This window comes from Perognathus longimembris, chromosome 23 (assembly GCF_023159225.1).
Source record: "Perognathus longimembris pacificus isolate PPM17 chromosome 23, ASM2315922v1, whole genome shotgun sequence".
Taxonomy (NCBI): domain Eukaryota; kingdom Metazoa; phylum Chordata; class Mammalia; order Rodentia; family Heteromyidae; genus Perognathus; species Perognathus longimembris.
In genome coordinates, this window is record NC_063183.1 from 18,943,428 (window position 1) to 18,961,189 (window position 17,762).

The 17,762-nt window shown below is 52.2% G+C and overlaps 1 protein-coding gene across 1 annotated transcript; it reads left to right on the forward strand.

The window, feature by feature from the left end:
* The first annotated feature begins 387 nt into the window (after nt 1-387).
* On the forward strand, nt 388-10,724 carry Pif1 (PIF1 5'-to-3' DNA helicase). Its single transcript, XM_048332914.1, has 12 exons — nt 388-1,231; nt 3,683-3,815; nt 3,942-4,067; nt 4,180-4,333; nt 4,435-4,549; nt 4,650-4,756; nt 5,606-5,745; nt 6,038-6,144; nt 7,664-7,751; nt 7,879-8,024; nt 9,421-9,612; nt 10,284-10,724. The coding sequence occupies exons 1-12, from the start codon at nt 617-619 to the stop codon at nt 10,338-10,340; spliced, it is 1,980 nt and encodes a 659-aa protein (XP_048188871.1). The 5' UTR covers nt 388-616; the 3' UTR covers nt 10,341-10,724.
* The last annotated feature ends 7,038 nt before the right edge of the window (nt 10,725-17,762 follow it).

Genomic DNA, 17,762 nt, shown 5'->3' on the forward strand with positions numbered 1-17,762 from the left:
CGCTCACTCGTCCACGGGAGGAAACCGCACGCAGGACCGCCGCGGTCAGACGCCCCCTGGCGGCGGTGCACCCTGGACAATCCCGGCTTCCGGAGGCGGAAACAAACGCTAGGCCCGCCCTCGGGCCACGCCCCCCGCTCCTTCTGATTGGCTGCGGGATTTAAAGACCTGGCCGGTGATAGGGTCATTGGCTTATCCCAGAATTTGAAAGTTCCAAGGTGGGCAGCTGCGGCGTGAGCCGGCTCGGGTCCGCTGGCGCCTCGGGAAACCCGCCGTGGTGAATGTCCGATCCTTCTGTTTTTTTTGTTTCTTTTCTCTTTTTCTTCTTCTTTAGTGCGGGCAGGAGGGCTCGAACTCGTGGCCTACGCGCTTTGTCCCTTCGCCTTTCCTCTCAAGGATGGCACCCGCGTGAACCACAGCTCCACTCCTGGCTTCTTGGTGGCTCACTGGGGATGGGTCTCACCGACTTTCCTGCCCCCGGTGACCGGGAACCGCCAACTCGATGGTCCGATCTCAGCCTCCTGAGTTTTCTGTTGGTCCCGGGGTATTATTATTATTTTTCACCGTCACCGTGTCCTCCGGGTGTTAAACAGTGACAGCCTGGGTCGTGCCCGTCATGCCATCCTTGATACCCGCCAGCTGCTCCGCAGAGGCGGCGGCGGCGATGGCGTCCGGCCGCGGTTCGGCCGACGGTGAGGACGCGGAGCTGCAGTGCCGCGTGGCGGTGGAGGAGCTGAGCCCCGGCGGGCAGCCGCGGAAGCGCCAGGCGCTGCGCGCGGCGGAGCTGAGCCTGGGTCGGAACGAGCGCCGGGAGCTGCTGCTGCGGCTGCGGGCGCCGCCGGGCCCCGCGGGCCGGCCGCGCTGCTTCCCGCTGCGCTCCGCGCGCCTCTTCACGCGCTTCGCCGCCGCCGGGCGCAGCACGCTCCGGCTCCCCGCGCAGGGCGCCTCGCGGGCGGGCGCCGTGCAGCTGCTGCTCTCCGACTGTCCCCCCGATCGCCTGCGCCGCTTCCTGCGCACCCTGAGCTTCAAATTGGCCGCCGCCCCGGGTCCCGGCCCCGCCTCTGCCCGCGCGCAGCTGCTGGGCCCGCGCCCCCGAGACTTCGTCACCATCAGCCCCGTGCAGCCCGAGGAGCTGCGGCGCGCGGCGGCCTCCCGGGCACAGTCCGCCACCGCCGGGTCGGCGAAGCGGAAACAGCCGTCAGAACCTGGAACGACGGACAAGCCCAGCCCGGTGAGGACAGGAAACCTTGAGGTGGTAGGCCTTCCTGGAATGGAAGAGACCCAAGGTTGGGGAAGGTGGTTTGGTAGTATGAAGGCACTGCTGGTGAGTGTGTGTGTATGTGTGTGTGTGTGTGCACTTGTGTGCCGGGTCCTGGGACTTGAACACGGGGCATAGGCGCTGCCCCTTAGCTCTTTTACCCTACCACTTGAGCCACAGGTGAAGGAAAGTCTCAGGGACTTTCTTTCCCCAGGGGCTGGCTGCAAACAGAGATCCTCGGGATCTCAGCCTCCTGAGTTGCTAGGATGACAGGCACGAATGAGCCCGATGATTCTTAAATCATCAGATGCTCAGGAGACATCTGAGCATGTAGAAGCCATATGTGGGTCTCTAACATAAAACCTGAAACTGGGAAACTGCACAAAAGCTCAAGGACAGCGCCCAGGCCCTGAGTTCAAGCCAGAGTACTGGCACACACATACACACACACACACACACACACACACGCACACCTTAAACACTGGTGGCTCATGCCTGCAATCATAACTACTCAGGAGGCTGAGATGTGATGATTGTGGTTTGAAGTCAGCAAAAGAGTTTAGAGGAGGCTGTGAATATGGCCTAGTGGGAGAGTGCTTGCCTTGTATGAAGCCCTGGGTTTGATTCCTCAGTACCATATATATAGAAAAAGCTGAAAGTGGCGCTGTGGCTCAAGTGGTAAACTACTAGCCTTGAGCAAAAAGAAGCCAGGGATACTAGTCAGGCCCTGGCATCTTCAGTCAAGGCTGTCTTTCTACTACTTGAGCCACACCAGCTTTCTGCTGGCAAACTGGAGATAAGAATGTCACAGACTTTCCTATTCAGCCTACCTTTGAACTGCAGTCTTCAGATCTCAGACTCCTGAGTAGCTAGGATTACAGGCATGAGCCACAGAAGCCCAGCCTAGGCAGGGTTTTGCTTGGGTGTTTTAAGGTGAGAGACAAGTTTGTGCTAGGAAGATAATACCAGAAGGTAAGTTGGATGACTGGACCAGAATGGATAAGGAACTCAGGAGAAGAAGCGGTGGGAAGATCCAGACTAGGGGTCTTCAGGACACAAGTTAAGACCTCAGTAATTTCTAGCAAGATCTCCAGGTGAACCAGAACTGCCTAGGAGTTCTAAGGAGTGAAGCTAACAGATGGTAAAGGACCAGGTGCTAGTGGCTCACACTTGTAATCCTAACTACTCAGGAGGCTGAGATCTGGGGATCACCATTCGAAGCCAGCTTGGACAGATAAGTCCATGCCAGTTCACTACCACAAGGCCAGAAGTGAAGCTGAGGCTCCATTGTAGAGCCCCAGCCTTGAGTAGAAAAAGCTGAGTGAGCATGTGAGTCCCTGAGTTCAAGCCCTAGTACTGGCACTGAATAATAAACAAACTTTTTAAAAGGGGCAAAAAACGCTGCACAATTCACAATAGCCAAAATATGGAAACAACCCAGATGCCTTTCCACAGATGAATAGATCAAAAAAATATGGTACCTATACACAATGGAATACTACATAGCGATTAGAAATGGTGAAATATTTGTATTCACAGGGAAATGGTCAGAACTTGAACAAATAATGTTGAGCGAGACAAGCCTAGAACACAGAAAACAAAGAGGCATGATCTCCCTGATATATGACTGCTAAGGTGGGGGGAGGGGGAGACAGTAGAGACCAGGTCTGTGAAACCAAAAACCTCTTGTCAAATGGTATTTCCCACAGGTTTGGGTCAGCAACCCTACATTATGTAACTAAAACCAAACAACTACTCAACATATAAAGGTCAAAAATTGACCTCTCAGTGGAGCACAATAGCTCACAAGCTATGTATGTACGTACGTATGATTATTGTCGATATATTGTCTATTGTAGACATTACATTTAAAGCCCTAGGCGAATTTTCTTTGGCGTAGGCCACGTGGCTACTGTATATGTTCTTGGTACATTGTGTATTGTATATATGTCTACCTGACCTAGGGAAGGGAAAGAAAAACAGGGTGTAAGATAGCACAAGAAATGTACATACTGCCCTACTTTGTAACTGTACCCCTTTTGCACAACACCTTGTCAAAAAAATTTTGTTTAATTAATAAATTATAAAAAATTAAAATAAAAAGATACAGACTTTAAAGAGGGACAGATTAGGTGTGCCCTAGACCAATAATATGAGTGTCCTTATAACAGACTACACCACTGAGGCATATGGGGAAGCCAGTGTAAGGACATTCACAAGCCTACAGAACTCTCATAAGACACTAACTCTGCTGACACCTTGATCTTGGACTTCTACCCTCCACCACTGTGAGAAGATAAGTTTCTTCTATTCAAGCCATCAAAAAAAAAAGGGGGGGGGAGCAAAAAAGTACCACCAGCTGTGCATAGCACACAGCCCACAAGGATGACAGGAGGCTCTAAGACACCTTCTTTTTCCTCCCAGGAAGCCCCAAGGTGGCCTCTGCCTGCGAAGAGGCTGAGCCTGTCCCACACCAAGCCACAGCTGTCTGAGGAACAAGCTGCTGTGCTGAGGGCTGTTTTGAAAGGCCAGAGTGTTTTCTTCACTGGGAGCGCAGGTAGTAGGGAAGGAGTGGGGCTGTGTGGGGGGCTGGGGCGGGGCGGGGGGGGGGGGGAAGGGATGCAACAGTGGTAGGGTAGGCTGGAGGAGCAAGCAGGTGGCCCTGACTTTGCCCTCTGCACAGGGACAGGGAAGTCCTATCTGCTGAAGCGTATCCTGGGCTCGCTGCCCCCCACGGGCACCGTGGCCACTGCCAGCACTGGGGTGGCAGCCTGCCACATCGGAGGCACCACCCTCCACGCCTTTGCAGGTAAATGGGGGAAGCCCCTGGGCTTGAACGGAAGGGCAAAGGGGATTGGGAGAGGTCAGGGATGTCAGGGGCTTGGGGCTGTTCAATCCAGGCTCACTAGTGTCATTCACAGGTATCGGCTCAGGCCAGGCTCCCCTGGCTCAGTGTGTGGCCCTGGCCCAGCGGCCAGGCGTGCGGCAGGGCTGGCTGGCCTGCCAGCGCTTGGTCATTGATGAGATCTCCATGGTGGAAGCTGACTTGTTTGACAAGCTGGAGGCCGTGGCCAGGTCAGTACCTGTGGCAAAGGCAGTAAGAGGACTCTGATGAGATCTGCCTACTTCTAACGCATTCCCCCCCCCCCCACACACACACCTCCCATCCTCTCCAGAGCCGTTCGGCAGCAGAATAAGCCCTTTGGTGGGATCCAACTCATTATCTGTGGTGACTTCCTGCAGCTGCCACCAGTGACCAAAGGCTCCCAGCGCCCCCAGTTCTGCTTCCAGGTACACACTCACCTCTAGGCCTGTCCCTTCTGTATGTGTGTGTGTGTGTGTGTGTGTTCTACTGTGATCCCTGACCTCCCCCTCCCCCTGCCCTTACCAGGCCAAGAGCTGGAGGAGATGTGTGCCGCTGACCCTGGAGCTGACTGAGGTGTGGAGGCAGGCAGACAAGACTTTCGTATCCTTGCTGCAGGCCGTGAGGCTGGGCAGGTGGGCCATGGAGGACAGAGATTAGACCATGGGATAATGATGCCAACCATGGGTTGGAATGGAGCACAGGAGAGATGCTTACTATCAGGTGCAAGGTGTATAGGAAGGGAGACTTAGGTAGAGTGTGGGCAACTTAAGACACACTACTGTAGTCAAGAGTGTTATGGTGCTACCAGTGGCTCACACCTATGATCCTAGCTACTCAGGAGGCTAAGATCTAAGGATCGCAGTTTGAAGCCAGCCTGGGCAGGAAAGTCTAGGAGATTCTTATCTCCAATGAACTACCAAGAAGCCAGAAGTGGAGCTGTGGCTCAAGTGGTAGAGCACTAGACTTGAGCAAAAAAGCTCAGAGACAAGGCTCAGGCCCTGAGTTCAAGCTCCATGACTGACAAAAAGGAAGAGGATCAGGAGGAGGATAAGGAGGAAGAGGAGGAAGAAAGGCTAGGTATTTCTTCTCTAGGCAGCGGGCAGGAGCCTGGATTGTACCCTGGGGGCTGATCTGATGCTAGGGTAGCCTGCATTACAGGGTGTCAACATGAGCACCTTGTTCCAGGCTTGCAAACCTCTGGCCTATCTAGCGATCCTCAAGGGCGGTGGTGAAAGGGTAGCCAGCTTCTCCCAGGGGCAGACCCAGGAAAGAGCGTACCCCTGTGATCACAGCCCAGCACCCCTACCTCATGTTTCTTTATCGTATCTGTGGTCCAAAGGAAGGGACAAGTTGGCTGGCCTTAAGGGTACCATCTTTCCCTGGTACCCTTTTCTGGTCTCATGGCCTGTTTGTTGCTCAGGCTGTACTGCCCCCATCCTACACCTTCTCTGAGCTCTGCCCTGACAGTCCAGCCTCCACAGGTGCTCCGATGAAGTCACCCGCCAGCTCAGAGCCACAGCTGCCCACAAGGTGGGGCGAGACGGAATTGTGGCCACGAGACTCTGTACCCACCAAGACGATGTGGCGCTCACTAATGAGAGGCGGCTGCAGGAGCTGCGAGGTAAGGGGGGGGGAGGGGGCTGGGCTGCCCCAGATGGGAGGGGCCAGGTGTGGGCCCCGCCTCCCAGGCCATGGTGAGTCCTTGGGCTCATTTGCATGCCCAGCCTCCCAACCTCTGTGGCCAGAAGAACCCTGACATTTGGGACTATAAACTGCCCCCCAGAGGTGTGGTGAACTGGTTGTAAAGCCGCCTCCGCTCCATCCTCCATACCCTGGCCTAATATGTACTTTTGGCAGCTGAGAGCCACAAGCCAGTGATTTAGATTAATGTTTTCCCAATCCCCCTTTTCCAGGTGAGGTACACAGCTTTGAGGCAGTGGATAGTGACCCTGAGCTAGCCCGGACTTTGGATGCCCAGTGTCCTGTTAGCCGGCTCCTTCAGCTCAAACAGGGGGCCCAGGTGAGTGAGAAGCAGGGCCTGGACGCTAGAAGCCTAGGCTAATTCTTCTTGAGCCTCCTGAATCTAGTACTACCCCTCTGCCCAGGCTGCTCTGTGGCTAATGGGGCCAGCTGTGACCACATCAAAACCTCCCTCCCCGGGGCTGGGGATATGGCCTAGTGGCAAGAGAGCTTGCCTCGTATACATGAGGCCCTGGGTTCGATTCCCCAGCACCACATATACAGAAAATGGCCAGAAGTGGCGCTGTGGCTCAAGTGGCAGAGTGCTAGCCTTGAGCAAAAGGAAGCCAGGGACAGTGCTCAGGCCCTGAGTCCAAGGCCCAGGACTGGTCAAAAAAAAAAAAAAAAAAAAAAAAAAAAAAAAAAAAAAACTCCCTCCCCAGTGGCTCACACCTGTCATTGTAGCTACTCGGGAGGCTGAGATCTGAAGATTGCAGTTCAAATCCCAGCCTGGGTTGGAAAGTCCATGAGACTCTTTATCTCTAATTAACCAGCAAAAAGAGAAGTAGAGCTGTTGCTCAATTAGTAGAGTGCTAGCCTTGAGTTAAAAAAAAAAAAAAAAGCTAGGGGAGGACCAGGAATGTGGCTTAGAGGTAGAGTGCTTACCTAGCATGCACGAGGCCCTGGCTTTGATTCCTTGGTACCACATAAACAGAAAATAAATAAAATTAATTAAAAAAAAAAAAAGCTAGGGTACAGCTTTTTCTCATAGGCTTTCCTGCTTAGCCTGGCTTTGATCTGCAATCCTCAGATCTCAGCCTCCCTAGTAGCTACAATTACAGGTGTGACCCACCTGTGCCCTGTACCTAGGAGCCATCATTTAAGACTTGTAGCCTCTATAATAGATCTGACCCTTTTCTTTTCTCAGTCCTGGGGCTTGGACTCAGGGCCTGGGTGCTGTCCCTGAGCTTTTTTGCTCAAGGCTAGTGCTCTACCACTTTGAGCCACAGCACCACTTCCAGTTTTCTTCTTGGAATTAGAGTTAAGAGTCTTGTGGAGGGGCTGGGGATATGGCCTAGTGGCAAGAGTGCTTGCCTCGTATACATGAGGCCGTGGGTTCGATTCCCCAGCACCACATATACAGAAAACGGCGCATATACAGAAGTGGCGCTGTGGCTCAAGTGGCAGAGTGCTAGCCTTGAGCAAAAGGAAGCCAGGGATAGTGCTCAGGCCCTGAGTCCCAGGCCCAGGACTGGCCAAAAAAAAAAAAAAAAAAAAGTGTCTTGTGGACTTTCATGCCCATGCTGGATTCAAACTGAGATCCTCAGATCTTAGCCTCCTGAGTAGCTAGGATTACAGGCGAGAGCCACTGGTGCCCAGCTGATCTGACGCTTTTCGAAGCCCTGTGACACACCTTTAACACCTTGAGAGGCTGATGGAGCAAATGCTGTCCACCTCTGACAGAAGGGGAAGCAGAGTCTCATGAAGGGTTTGCCCCATGGGTCACAGCCAGTGGGTGGCAGAGCTAATGGAGAAGAGCCTGGTCCAGGATGGCCCCTTCTCTACTTCCTCCGCTGCAGGTGATGTTGGTGAAGAACTTGGCAGTGTCTCGAGGCCTGGTGAATGGCGCCCGAGGGGTGGTGGTGGGGTTCGAGGCAGAAGGAAGAGGTGAGTGAAAGGGAGCTGCTTGGGTTTTCAGCAGAGTGAACCTACAGGGTAAAGGTGGGGAGGAAAAGACTGGAGGCCCCTATTCCTCCCCTCTCAGGTCCAGTCTGACTTGTCATGCCTTCCTCAGGACTGCCCCAAGTAAGGTTCCTGTGTGGAGTCACTGAGGTCATCCACGCAGAGCGCTGGACAGTACAGACCACCGGAGGCCACTTCCTCAGCCGGCAGCAGCTGCCCCTCCAGCTAGCCTGGGCAATATCCATCCACAAAAGCCAGGTGACCACCCAGTGCAGAGTGCGCACAAATACACTGGGGTAGTGGGCGAAAGGTTTGAAGGCCTTATGGGGAATGAATTTGCCCTGGATAGAAAGTTCCAGGTTAGATTAGCCCATTCTCAGTGGCTCATGCCTATCATTCTAGCTACTCAGGAGGCTGAGCTCTGAGCATCAAGGTTCAAAGCTAGCCTAGGAAGACAAATCCCAGAGACTCTTATCTCCAACTGACCAGCAAAACAGCAGAAGTATAGCTATGGCTCAAGTGATAGAGTGACAGACTTGAACAAAAAAGAAAGCTGAGTGCAAGGCCCAGAGTTCAAGCCTTGATACTAGTGTACACACACACACACACACACACACACACACACACACAGGCTGGGTGCTGGTGGCTCACGTCTGTCATCCCAGCTACCCAGGAGGCTGAGATCTAAGGATCATGGCTCAAAACCAGTTGGGATGGAAACTCCATGAAATTTATCTCCAATTAACCAGCTAAAAGTCGGAAGTAGAGCTGTGGCTCAAGTGGTAGAGTGCTAGCCCTTACTAAAGAAAGCTCAAGGGCTGGGAATGTGGTTTAGTGGTAGAGTGCTGGCCCAGCATGCATGAAGCCCTGGGTTCCATTCCTCCATACCACAGAAACAGAAAAATCCAGAAGTGGCGCTGTGGCTCATGTGGTAGAGTGCTAGCCTTGAGCAAAAGAAGCTCAGGGACAGTGCCCAGGCCCTGAGTTCAAGCCCAAGACTGACAAAAAATAAAAATAACTAGCTAACTAAAAATAAAGTTCCAGATACAGAGCAGAATAACTGCCCCCTCCAGCCAAAACCAGCCTGCCTGCTTCTCTCGCTTTCTGAAGCCTTTACAACTGTATTAATTAAACCACTTCACTCCCTTTTTCCAGAAAGAGCAAAGGAATTTATCCAAGGGGATTCCGGCTAGTGAGTGGCAAAGCCAGGATGCAGCTGCACCTCTGTCAGGCCCAGAGCTTGAACTCTTTGCTTCCTGCTCCATTCCTTCACTTTTTATCCTAGACCTGTATCTCCAGGTCCCCTCATATGATACCGTTGAGCTGTTCTTAGGCTCCTGCTCTCCTGGAGACTTTTTTTTTTGGCCAGTCCTGGGGCTTGAACTCAGGGCCTGGGCTAGCACTCTACCACTTGAGCCACAGCGCCACTTCCAGCCTTTTCTGTGTATGTAGTACTGGGGAATGGAACCCGGGGCTTCATGCATGCTAGGCAAGCATTCTACCACTAAGCTACATTCCCAGCCCTCCTGGAGACTTTCTAGACTAGGGGAAAGCCCCCAGGAGCAGTAGCTGGCGGGTGAAGGGCCAGGTGGTGGTGGTGGGCACAAGGGACTTCAGGCTAGTCTGGGTTTATCTCTGTCCCTCCATTCCTCAGGGCATGTCTCTGGATTGTGTGGAGATCTCCCTGGGCCGTGTGTTTGCCAGTGGTCAAGCCTATGTGGCCCTTTCCAGGGCACGAAGCTTACAGGGGTTGCGTGTGCTGGACTTTGACCCCACAGTGGTTCGCTGTGACCCCCGCGTGCTGCATTTCTATGCGACACTACGACAGCGCAGGGGCCTCGATCTGGTAAGAGGTCCTTACCCTGTGGTGGGCCCTGTGAATAGGAGAGGCTAGGAGCTAGGTGAGGACACAAGGAAAGCCCAGTCAAATACTGAGTAGCAAAGCCAGGCCTCCTCCACGCCTCTCCTTTGTAATCCTCGCTACTCAGGAGGCTGAGATCTAAGGATCATGATTCAAAGCCAGCCTAGGTAGAAAAGCCCAGGAAGCTTTTTTTTTTTTTTCTTGCCAGTCCTTGGGCTGGTACTAAGCACCTGGATGCTGTCCCTGAGACTCTTTTTGCTCAGGGCTAGAATTCTATAGGGCTAGAATTATTACTTGGGCCACAGGGCCACTTCTGGCTTTTTCTGAGTAGTTTACTAGAAATAAGAATCTCAGGGACTGTTCTGCCTGGGATGGCTTTGAATTGCAGTCCTCAGATCTCAGCCTCCTGAGTAGCTAGGATCATAGGCGTGAGCCACCAGTGCCCGGTTCCCCATGAAACTCTTATTCCCTAGTCAGAAGTGAAGCCGTGGCTCTCAGGGACAGCCCCCAGGCCCTGAGTTCAAGCCCCTATACTGGGAACACACACACAAACAAAATTGTGAATAGTGGTATAGAGGCAGAAGGGGAGAGAAGCTGGCTCCAGGCTGTGGCCTTTGGACAGCATAGTCCTGACTGGCTTTCTTCCTCGGATGCAGGAGTCCCTAGAGGATGAAGCAGCCTCAGACCAAGAGAACCTGGACCCAAACCTGTGAGCCTCACATAGAAAGAGAAGACAAAGATGGACTCCAGAAGCTCTTGATCCTTGGAAGGGTCTCAGGGAGACCCTGCCTTCTGACAGGGTTAAGGGGGCATTGCGTCTGACCCACTTGTTGCCTCAGTTTCTCCCCTGTATCTTGGGGGAGCTGTTTCCAGAGTGACATGTAACTTTCTCTGTGCCAATTAGAAATGGTGCCAGAGGGCAGAGCTGTCTGTGGGGACAGATACAATCAAGAGTCCTGAACACCCTTCGCTCTGGGTTGCAGGAAAAGGCAAGGAAGACAGGCACCCCAGAAGTGTTGGTCCTGTCCTAACCACAGACTGTGTTTAGCCTGGTTTACTGGTGACTGTGACAAAATATCCAAGGGCTGGGAACTTTATAAAGAGATTTTTATTTTTTTATTTTTATTTTTTGCCATTCCTGGGCCTTGGACTCAGGGCCTGAGCACTGTCCCTGCCTTCTTTTTGCTCAAGGCTAGCACTCTGCCACTTGAACCACAGCGCCACCTCTGGCCATTTTTATATATGTGGTGCTGGGGAATTGAACTCAGGGCTTCATGTGTATGAGGCAAGCACTCTTGCCACTAGGCCATATTCCCAGCCCCAGAAAAGAGACTTATTAACTCACTGTTATATAGGTTCAAGAGTATGGCATTGGCCTCTGCTCAGCTCCTGTGGGGCTTCGTGGCAGACCACACGGTGGAGATGCATGCAAGGATGAAGAGCAAGCCTCACTTTTTATAACTGATTTGGAAAGAAATAATCTAGGCTTTTTCTTTTTTTTATTTATTTTTTTATTTTTTGCCAGTTTTGGGGCTTGGACTCAGGGCCTGAGCACTGTCCCTGGCTTCTTTTTGCTCAGGGCTAGCACTCTGCCACTTGAGCCACAGCGCCACTTCTGGCTTTTTCTATATATGTGGTGCTGAGGAATCGAACCCAGGGCTTCATGTATAGGAGGCAAGCACTCTTGCCACTAGGCCATATTCCCACTTCCTAGGCCTTTTTCTTTTTTTATCCATTATGGGGCTTGAACTCAGGGCCTGGTCACTGTCCCTGAGCTCTTTTCACTCTAGGCTACTGCTCTATCACTTTGAGCCACAGCTCCACTTCCAGTTTGTGATGGTTAACTAGAGACAAGAGTCTCATAGCCTTTCCTGTCCAGGCTAACTTCGAACTTTGATCTTCAGCTTTCAGCCTCCTGAGTGGTTAGGATTACAGGCAGGAGCTACCAACGCCTGGATAGTAATCCACTCTTAAAAAAAAAAATTTTATTTTATTTATTTTTTGCTTATGTGGTACATGAGGGAGAACCAAGGCTTCCTGCATGCTAGGCAAACCTTCAGCCATGAAGCCACATTCCCAGCCCCTAGTAATCCACTCTTCACAGACCTGATTAGTCTCATGAGGCATCACTAAACTGATAATGAGGCAGTTCCCATGACTTAAATACCTTCCTTAGGCCCCACCTGTGAAAAGTTACATTGCCTCCACACCACCATGCAGGAAACTAGGCTCCTGGTAGACAAATCCACCCAAGGGCGGTGGGGGGCAAACCATAGCAGAGAAATGCAGGGGATTCAGGCCAGGTACGGGCCCAAAGAGGACAGAACTGGAGTCATCCTCACAGTAAGTCTGGGCCTAGCACAGTCTAGACCTGAGGATATAGGCTGCCAAATGTATGCCCATATTTTAAGCTGTTTGATGGGGAAGAAAGTATAGTTGAGGGCAATGAAATGTATGTTTCATGTTGTATTTATTTAAGACATAAAATTTGTGAATTGTGTAAGAACTATGAGATACTTGTTTATACTACAAGGGCCGAAATGACAGCAGCTTAAGGAGACTGTTTTGGTGCCAGTCCTAGGGCTTATACTTAGGGCCTGGGCACTGTCCCTGAGCATTTGCACTCAAGGCTGGAGTTCTACCATTTGAGCCAAAACTCCACTTCCGGTGCTTTGCTGGTTAACTGGAGATAAGAGTCTCATGGACTTTGCTGTCAGGGCTAGCTTTGAACCACAATCCTCGGATCTCCGCCTCCTAAGTAGGTAGGAAACAAATAGGAACCAAAGAGGCTAGTACCCCTGGCAGGAGTAGAGCTGGGAGTGGCCAGGGCAGAAGGACCTCTGTGGCTACCACTGGACACTGAGAAACAGCCCAGGAGTGGTAGTTGTACTCTCTGCCACCTACCCTTACTCAGCCTCAACCTAAGAGCAGGCATATGGCTGACTCAGTCCACTGCACAGGTTCTGCAGCCACTGACAAAGACAATGTGCCAACATGGTTCAAGAAGGATCAGCAGCATTTAGGCATTGGTGGTGGTTCACACCTCTAATCTTAGCTACTGACCACCAGGTGGCGCCACAAAGTCACCCAGCCGTTCCTGGGGACATGGATTCTCCAGTCGGAATGGGACACAGCACACCTGAGTTCCAGTTCATTAGTCCTCTGGCTTGTTTTCCCCAATAAGACCGAGAAGCGGGGGTTGGGGATATGGCCTAGTGGCAAGAGAGCTTGCCTCGTATACATGAGGCCTTGGGTTCAATTCCCCAGCACCACACATACAGAAAATGGCCAGAAGTGGCGCTGTGGCTCAAGTGGCAGAGTGCTAGCCTTGAGCAAAAGGAAGCCAGGGACAGTGCTCAGGCCCTGAGTCCAAGCCCCAGGACTGGCCAAAAAAAAAAGAACCTTTTTTTTCACGTGTGCTGGTCCTGGTACTTGAACTCAGGGCCTAGGTGCTGCCCCTGAGCTTTTATGCTCAAAGCACTCTACCACTTGAGCCACACCACCATTTCTGGCCTTTTGGCAGTTCACTGGAGTCTCTTGTGAAAGCAGGGCACTGTGGCTCATGACTGTAATCCTAGCTACTCTGGAGGCTGGGATCTGAGGACGGCGGTTCAAAGCCAGCCCAGGCAGTAAAGTCCATGAAACTCCTATCTCCAATTAACCACCGGAAAACCTTGAGCTGAAGAGCTGAGCTCAGGGACAACACCCAGGCCCAGAGTTCAAGTCACATGACTGACAGAACAAAAGAAAGAAAGGGAGACTCCAGGACTTTTCTGACCAGCCTGACTTCATGCTGTGATCCTCATATCTCAGCCTCTTGAGTAGCTAGGATCACAGGCATGAGCCACAAGTGCCTGGCTTTTGCAGTCACTTTAAATACTGGCTTTGTCATTTCCTCACTGTTGCCTGGAAGACTAAGATTTCTGAGCTCTGCTTTCACCATTAATAAGATGGGGTTAACAGCAACCATAGAGCCAAGAAGGACCCTATGGGTCACTCACAAGGCAAATCCTTAAGACTGGCTCTTCTGGTTCATGCCTGTGATCCTAGTTACTAAGAAGGCTGAGTTCTGAGGATCACTGTTCAAAGCCAGCCTAGGTAGGAAAGTCCAATGAATTACTGTAGAAAGCTGGAAGCAGGGCTGTGGCTCCAAGCGCTAGAGCCCTAGCCTAGCTAAGGGTCAGTGCCTGGGTCCAGAGTTCAAGCCCAGGGATGAGGTATTGAGATTCTCAGGGTCTTTCTAGTCCCGAGCGCGCGTGCGCGCGAGTGTGTGTGTGTGTGTGTGTGTGTGTGTGTGTGTGTGTGGTCCTGGGGCTGGAACGCACACACGACTATCTCTTATTAGTCTAGTGACAATCACAAAAGAGGCTGCCCCCACCCTTCCTCCTTCCCCCACCCAAACCATTTGCCTCCACCCCAGCAGCCTCTTGGAATAACAAAACGGATTAACAGCAGCTTCCGGAAAAGAATGCCCAAGTTCACAAAGCCTCCCCTCCCATCTGGCGGCCTCCCTCCCCAGCAGGTCAGGGCACTGCCCCCACCTCCCCCAGCAGGGAAGCAGAGAAGGCAGGTCTTGCCCCTCAGCCTGGTCAGGGCACTCATCACTCTACGTCTCTTCACGTGAATGTCTCTGACCTCAGAGTAGGTTTGAGGCTCAAGCCGGGATGGCTGTAAGTGGCAAAGCCAAGATGGGACCCTAGAGTGATGCTTCACGAAAAAGACCTAGTACGGAATACTTCATTACCCTCTAGCTTGGTCCTGAAACCTCACAAGCACTGTTTCTTCCCCTTCCTCTGTGTGTGTGTGTGTGCGCGTGCGCGCGCGTGTGTGTTCCTGAGGCTTGAAATGAGCTCTTGCTTAGCTTTTCCATTCAAGGCTGTTTGTTTACTCTACCACTTGAGAGCCACAGCTCTACTTCCAGCTTTTTGTGGTGAATTGGAGATAAGAGTCTCCGGCTTTGTACCACCTTCCTCAGATCTCTACCTCCTGAGAAGCTAGGATTACAGGCGGGAGCCACCAGTGAGTGTCCCCATGGTTTTCTTTTTCATACCAGGTCTTCCCGGGTAGAGGCTAGGCAGGCCTAGAATGACTGACGGAACCTGCCCAAGCCATCACCACTCCGCTGCATTGGGATTCTGAGTATCACCTGCTGCGATCTGGACGTGTGGAGCCGTGGCTAGGGAGGGGCAGAGCAGGGGAAGACAGCCCTAAAAAGGGAATTGTGTGAGATACACCCAGCTCTCATTCTTCCGCCTCTCCTCCTTTGCTCCGGGGGACGGGGGGGGGGGGGGGGGGGCTCGTCTTTCTCCCTGTTTTTGTTGGGTTCAGTAAGCAGCTCACTCGGAGGATGAAGACGGCGTCCACTTACAAGTTGGGGTAACCCAAGGACAGGGCAGAAGGTCCCGGTGGGAACAGATTGGGTGTGTGTGTGGGGGGTATTTCCTGGCCACACTGGAGATCCTTTCTGCCCCTGAGGCCTAGGGCTGAAAGGCTACAGGAGGCTATTTTCCTCTTCTTCAGCTCAGCTCCTTTCCTCCACCCAGAGCGGCCTCCTCCCACCCACCCCTCACCCCGATCCTGGCATGCAACTCCATGCCTATTTAAGGCAAATCTCCTGGTCATCTAAGTGACATTCGCTCCTGGTGAAGGCAAGTTGGCCTGGGCTTAGGAAAAAGAAAGAAAAAAACACACACACCAAATACTGCCTTAGAGGCAAAGACAGGGTGGGGGAGACAAAGTGAGCCTCGGGAAGGTCCTTGTTCACACCCCCCAGCTTTCCACTTGGTCCCTTTACTGCCCAAGTCTTGGATTGGCCCCACCCCCTTGGGGATGGGAGTGTGTGTGTGTGTGTGGGGGGAATTCCCAGAATGCTCTAGTGTTGCAGCCCTAGGCAAGGTGAGGGGAAGGAGCTATGGCAATCTCTGGGGAGGGATGCCTGCTTGGGTGAAGGACCTCTCCAGAGTGGCAGCAAGGGAAGCAGAGGGGCCTGGGGTGTGGAGAAACATCTGACTTTACTGATGGTCCACTGTGTAGCATGAAACACAACAGCTACTTTCTTCCAGAACTTGAAACTCAGAGAGGTCAAAAGACCTGCCCAGTTAGTAAATGGAAATCCACCCTGTTCTCCTGTTCCTTGCCAAAGCTCTTGCCCAGGGAAGTATGCATGACTTTGTTTTGTCAGTTGTGGGGCTTGAACTCAGGGCCTAGGCACTGTGTCTGAGACTCTTTGTGCTCAAGACTAGAGCTCTACCACTCGAGCCACAGCACCGCTTCCGTTTTTGAGTGGTTAATTGGAGATCAGAGTCACACAGGGACTTTTCTGCTCGGACTGTCTTGGAAGCGGAGATCCTCAGATCTCAGCCTCCTGAGTAGCTAGGAGACGGCAGATGTGAGCCACCGGTGCCGGGCTTATGTGTGACTTTTATCAGAGCTTAGGCCAGGCATCACTGAAAGCCTGTATACCTCAACTAAACACCACTGGCTCACACCTGGAATCCTAACTACTCAGAAGTCTGACATCTTGACCATCCTGTGCAAAGCCAGATTGGAATTAGCCCCCTCCCCACCCCCCCAAAAAAAGGCAGGAAGTGGAGCTGTAGCTCAAGTGGTAGCCTCCAGCCAAAAAACGCTCAGGGACAGTGCCTAGACCTGAGTTGAGTCCCAGTAATGGCATTATTAAGAAGAAGAAAAAAGAGATGGGATTTTATTTACTCACTTATTTATTTTTACCAGTCTATCACTCTTTTTTTTTTTTTTTTTTTGGCCAGTCCTGGGCCTTGGACTCAGGGCCTGAGCACTGTCTCTGGCTTCTTCCTGCTCAAGGCTAGCACTCTGCCACCTGAGCCACAGCGCCCCTTCTGGCCGTTTTCCATATATGTGGTGCTGGGGAATCGAACTGAGAGCTTCATGTGTAGGAGGCAAGCATTCTTGCCACTAGGACATATTCCCAGCCCCCAGTCTAGCACTCTTTAAGCAAGTGAGCCCCAGCAGGCAGGCTGGGGAACTAAAGGGAAGTTTTTCTTTCTCTGGAAGAGCCATTGCCATTGCGGTCAGTAGGACAATGGCTCACACACAAGATAAGTACACTGTGGTTGAGGGGATGGGGGAAGGTCCTGCCATCCCACAGGGAGAGAGAAGCTTGTGACTGGGAATCCTGATAGGGGCTTGATCCCTGGGTACAACTTGAGGAAATTCAGGCATGTTTCTGTGGTGGGAGGGGCATAGGGGAATGAATGACGAACTGCGTTTAAAGAGGTATTGAGATTCTCAGGGTCTTTCTAGCCCTACCATTACCTATTTTTTGAGGGGGGGGGTTCTGGGGCTTGAACTCAGGGCCTGGGCTTTTTTTTTTGCTACAGGTTAGTGCTCTACTACTTTGTGCCAAAGCTCTACTTCCAGTTTTCAGATGGTTAAGTGGAGATAAGAGTCTCTTGAACTCTCCTGCCTCAGCTCCGAATCGTGATCTTGGGGCTTGGACTCAGAGCCTGAGCACTGTCCCTGGCTTCTTTTTGCTCAAGGCTAGCACTCTGCCACTTGAGCCACAGCGCCACTTCTGGCCACTTTCTATATATGTGGTGCTGGGGAATTGAACCCAGGGCCTCATGTATATGTGGCAAGCACTTTTGCCACTAGGCCATATCCCCAGCCTGTCCCTGAGCTTCTTTTTTTGCTCAAGGCTAGCACTCTACCACTTGAGCACAGCGCCACTTTTGACCTTTTCTTTTTTTCTTTTCTTTTTTGCCAGTCCTGGGCCTTGGACTCAGGGCCTGAGCACTGTCCCTGGCTTCCTTTTGCTCAAGGCTAGCACTCTGCCACTTGAGCCACAGCGCCGCTTCTGGCCGTTTTCTGTATATGTGGTGCTGGGGAATTGAACCTAGGGCCTCGTGTATCCGAGGCAGGCACTCTTGCCACTAGGCTATATCCCCAGCCCTCTTTTGACCTTTTCTGTTTATGTGATGCTGAGGAATGGAACCTAGGGCTTCAGCATGCTAGGCAAGCACTCTACTGCTAAGCCACATTCCCAGTCTTCCTATTCATTTCTTAGGCTCCTTGGGCAAGCCCTTTCCCTTTCTGGCCTGTTTTCTCATGCACTGAGGATGTGTAATTTTCTTTCTTGTTTTTTTTTTGTCCCAGTC

What these genes read in the sequence shown, in the direction of transcription:
- Pif1 (XM_048332914.1), top strand. Translation starts at nt 617, where the DNA reads ATGCCATCCTTGATACCCGCCAGCTGCTCCGCAGAGGCGGCGGCGGCG. An exon ending in CACCCTCCACGCCTTTGCAG is followed by an intron (nt 4,068 to 4,179) that starts GTAAATGGGGGA and finishes TGTCATTCACAG; the next exon opens with GTATCGGCTCAGGCCAGGCT. An exon ending in AAGCTGGAGGCCGTGGCCAG is followed by an intron (nt 4,334 to 4,434) that starts GTCAGTACCTGT and finishes CATCCTCTCCAG; the next exon opens with AGCCGTTCGGCAGCAGAATA.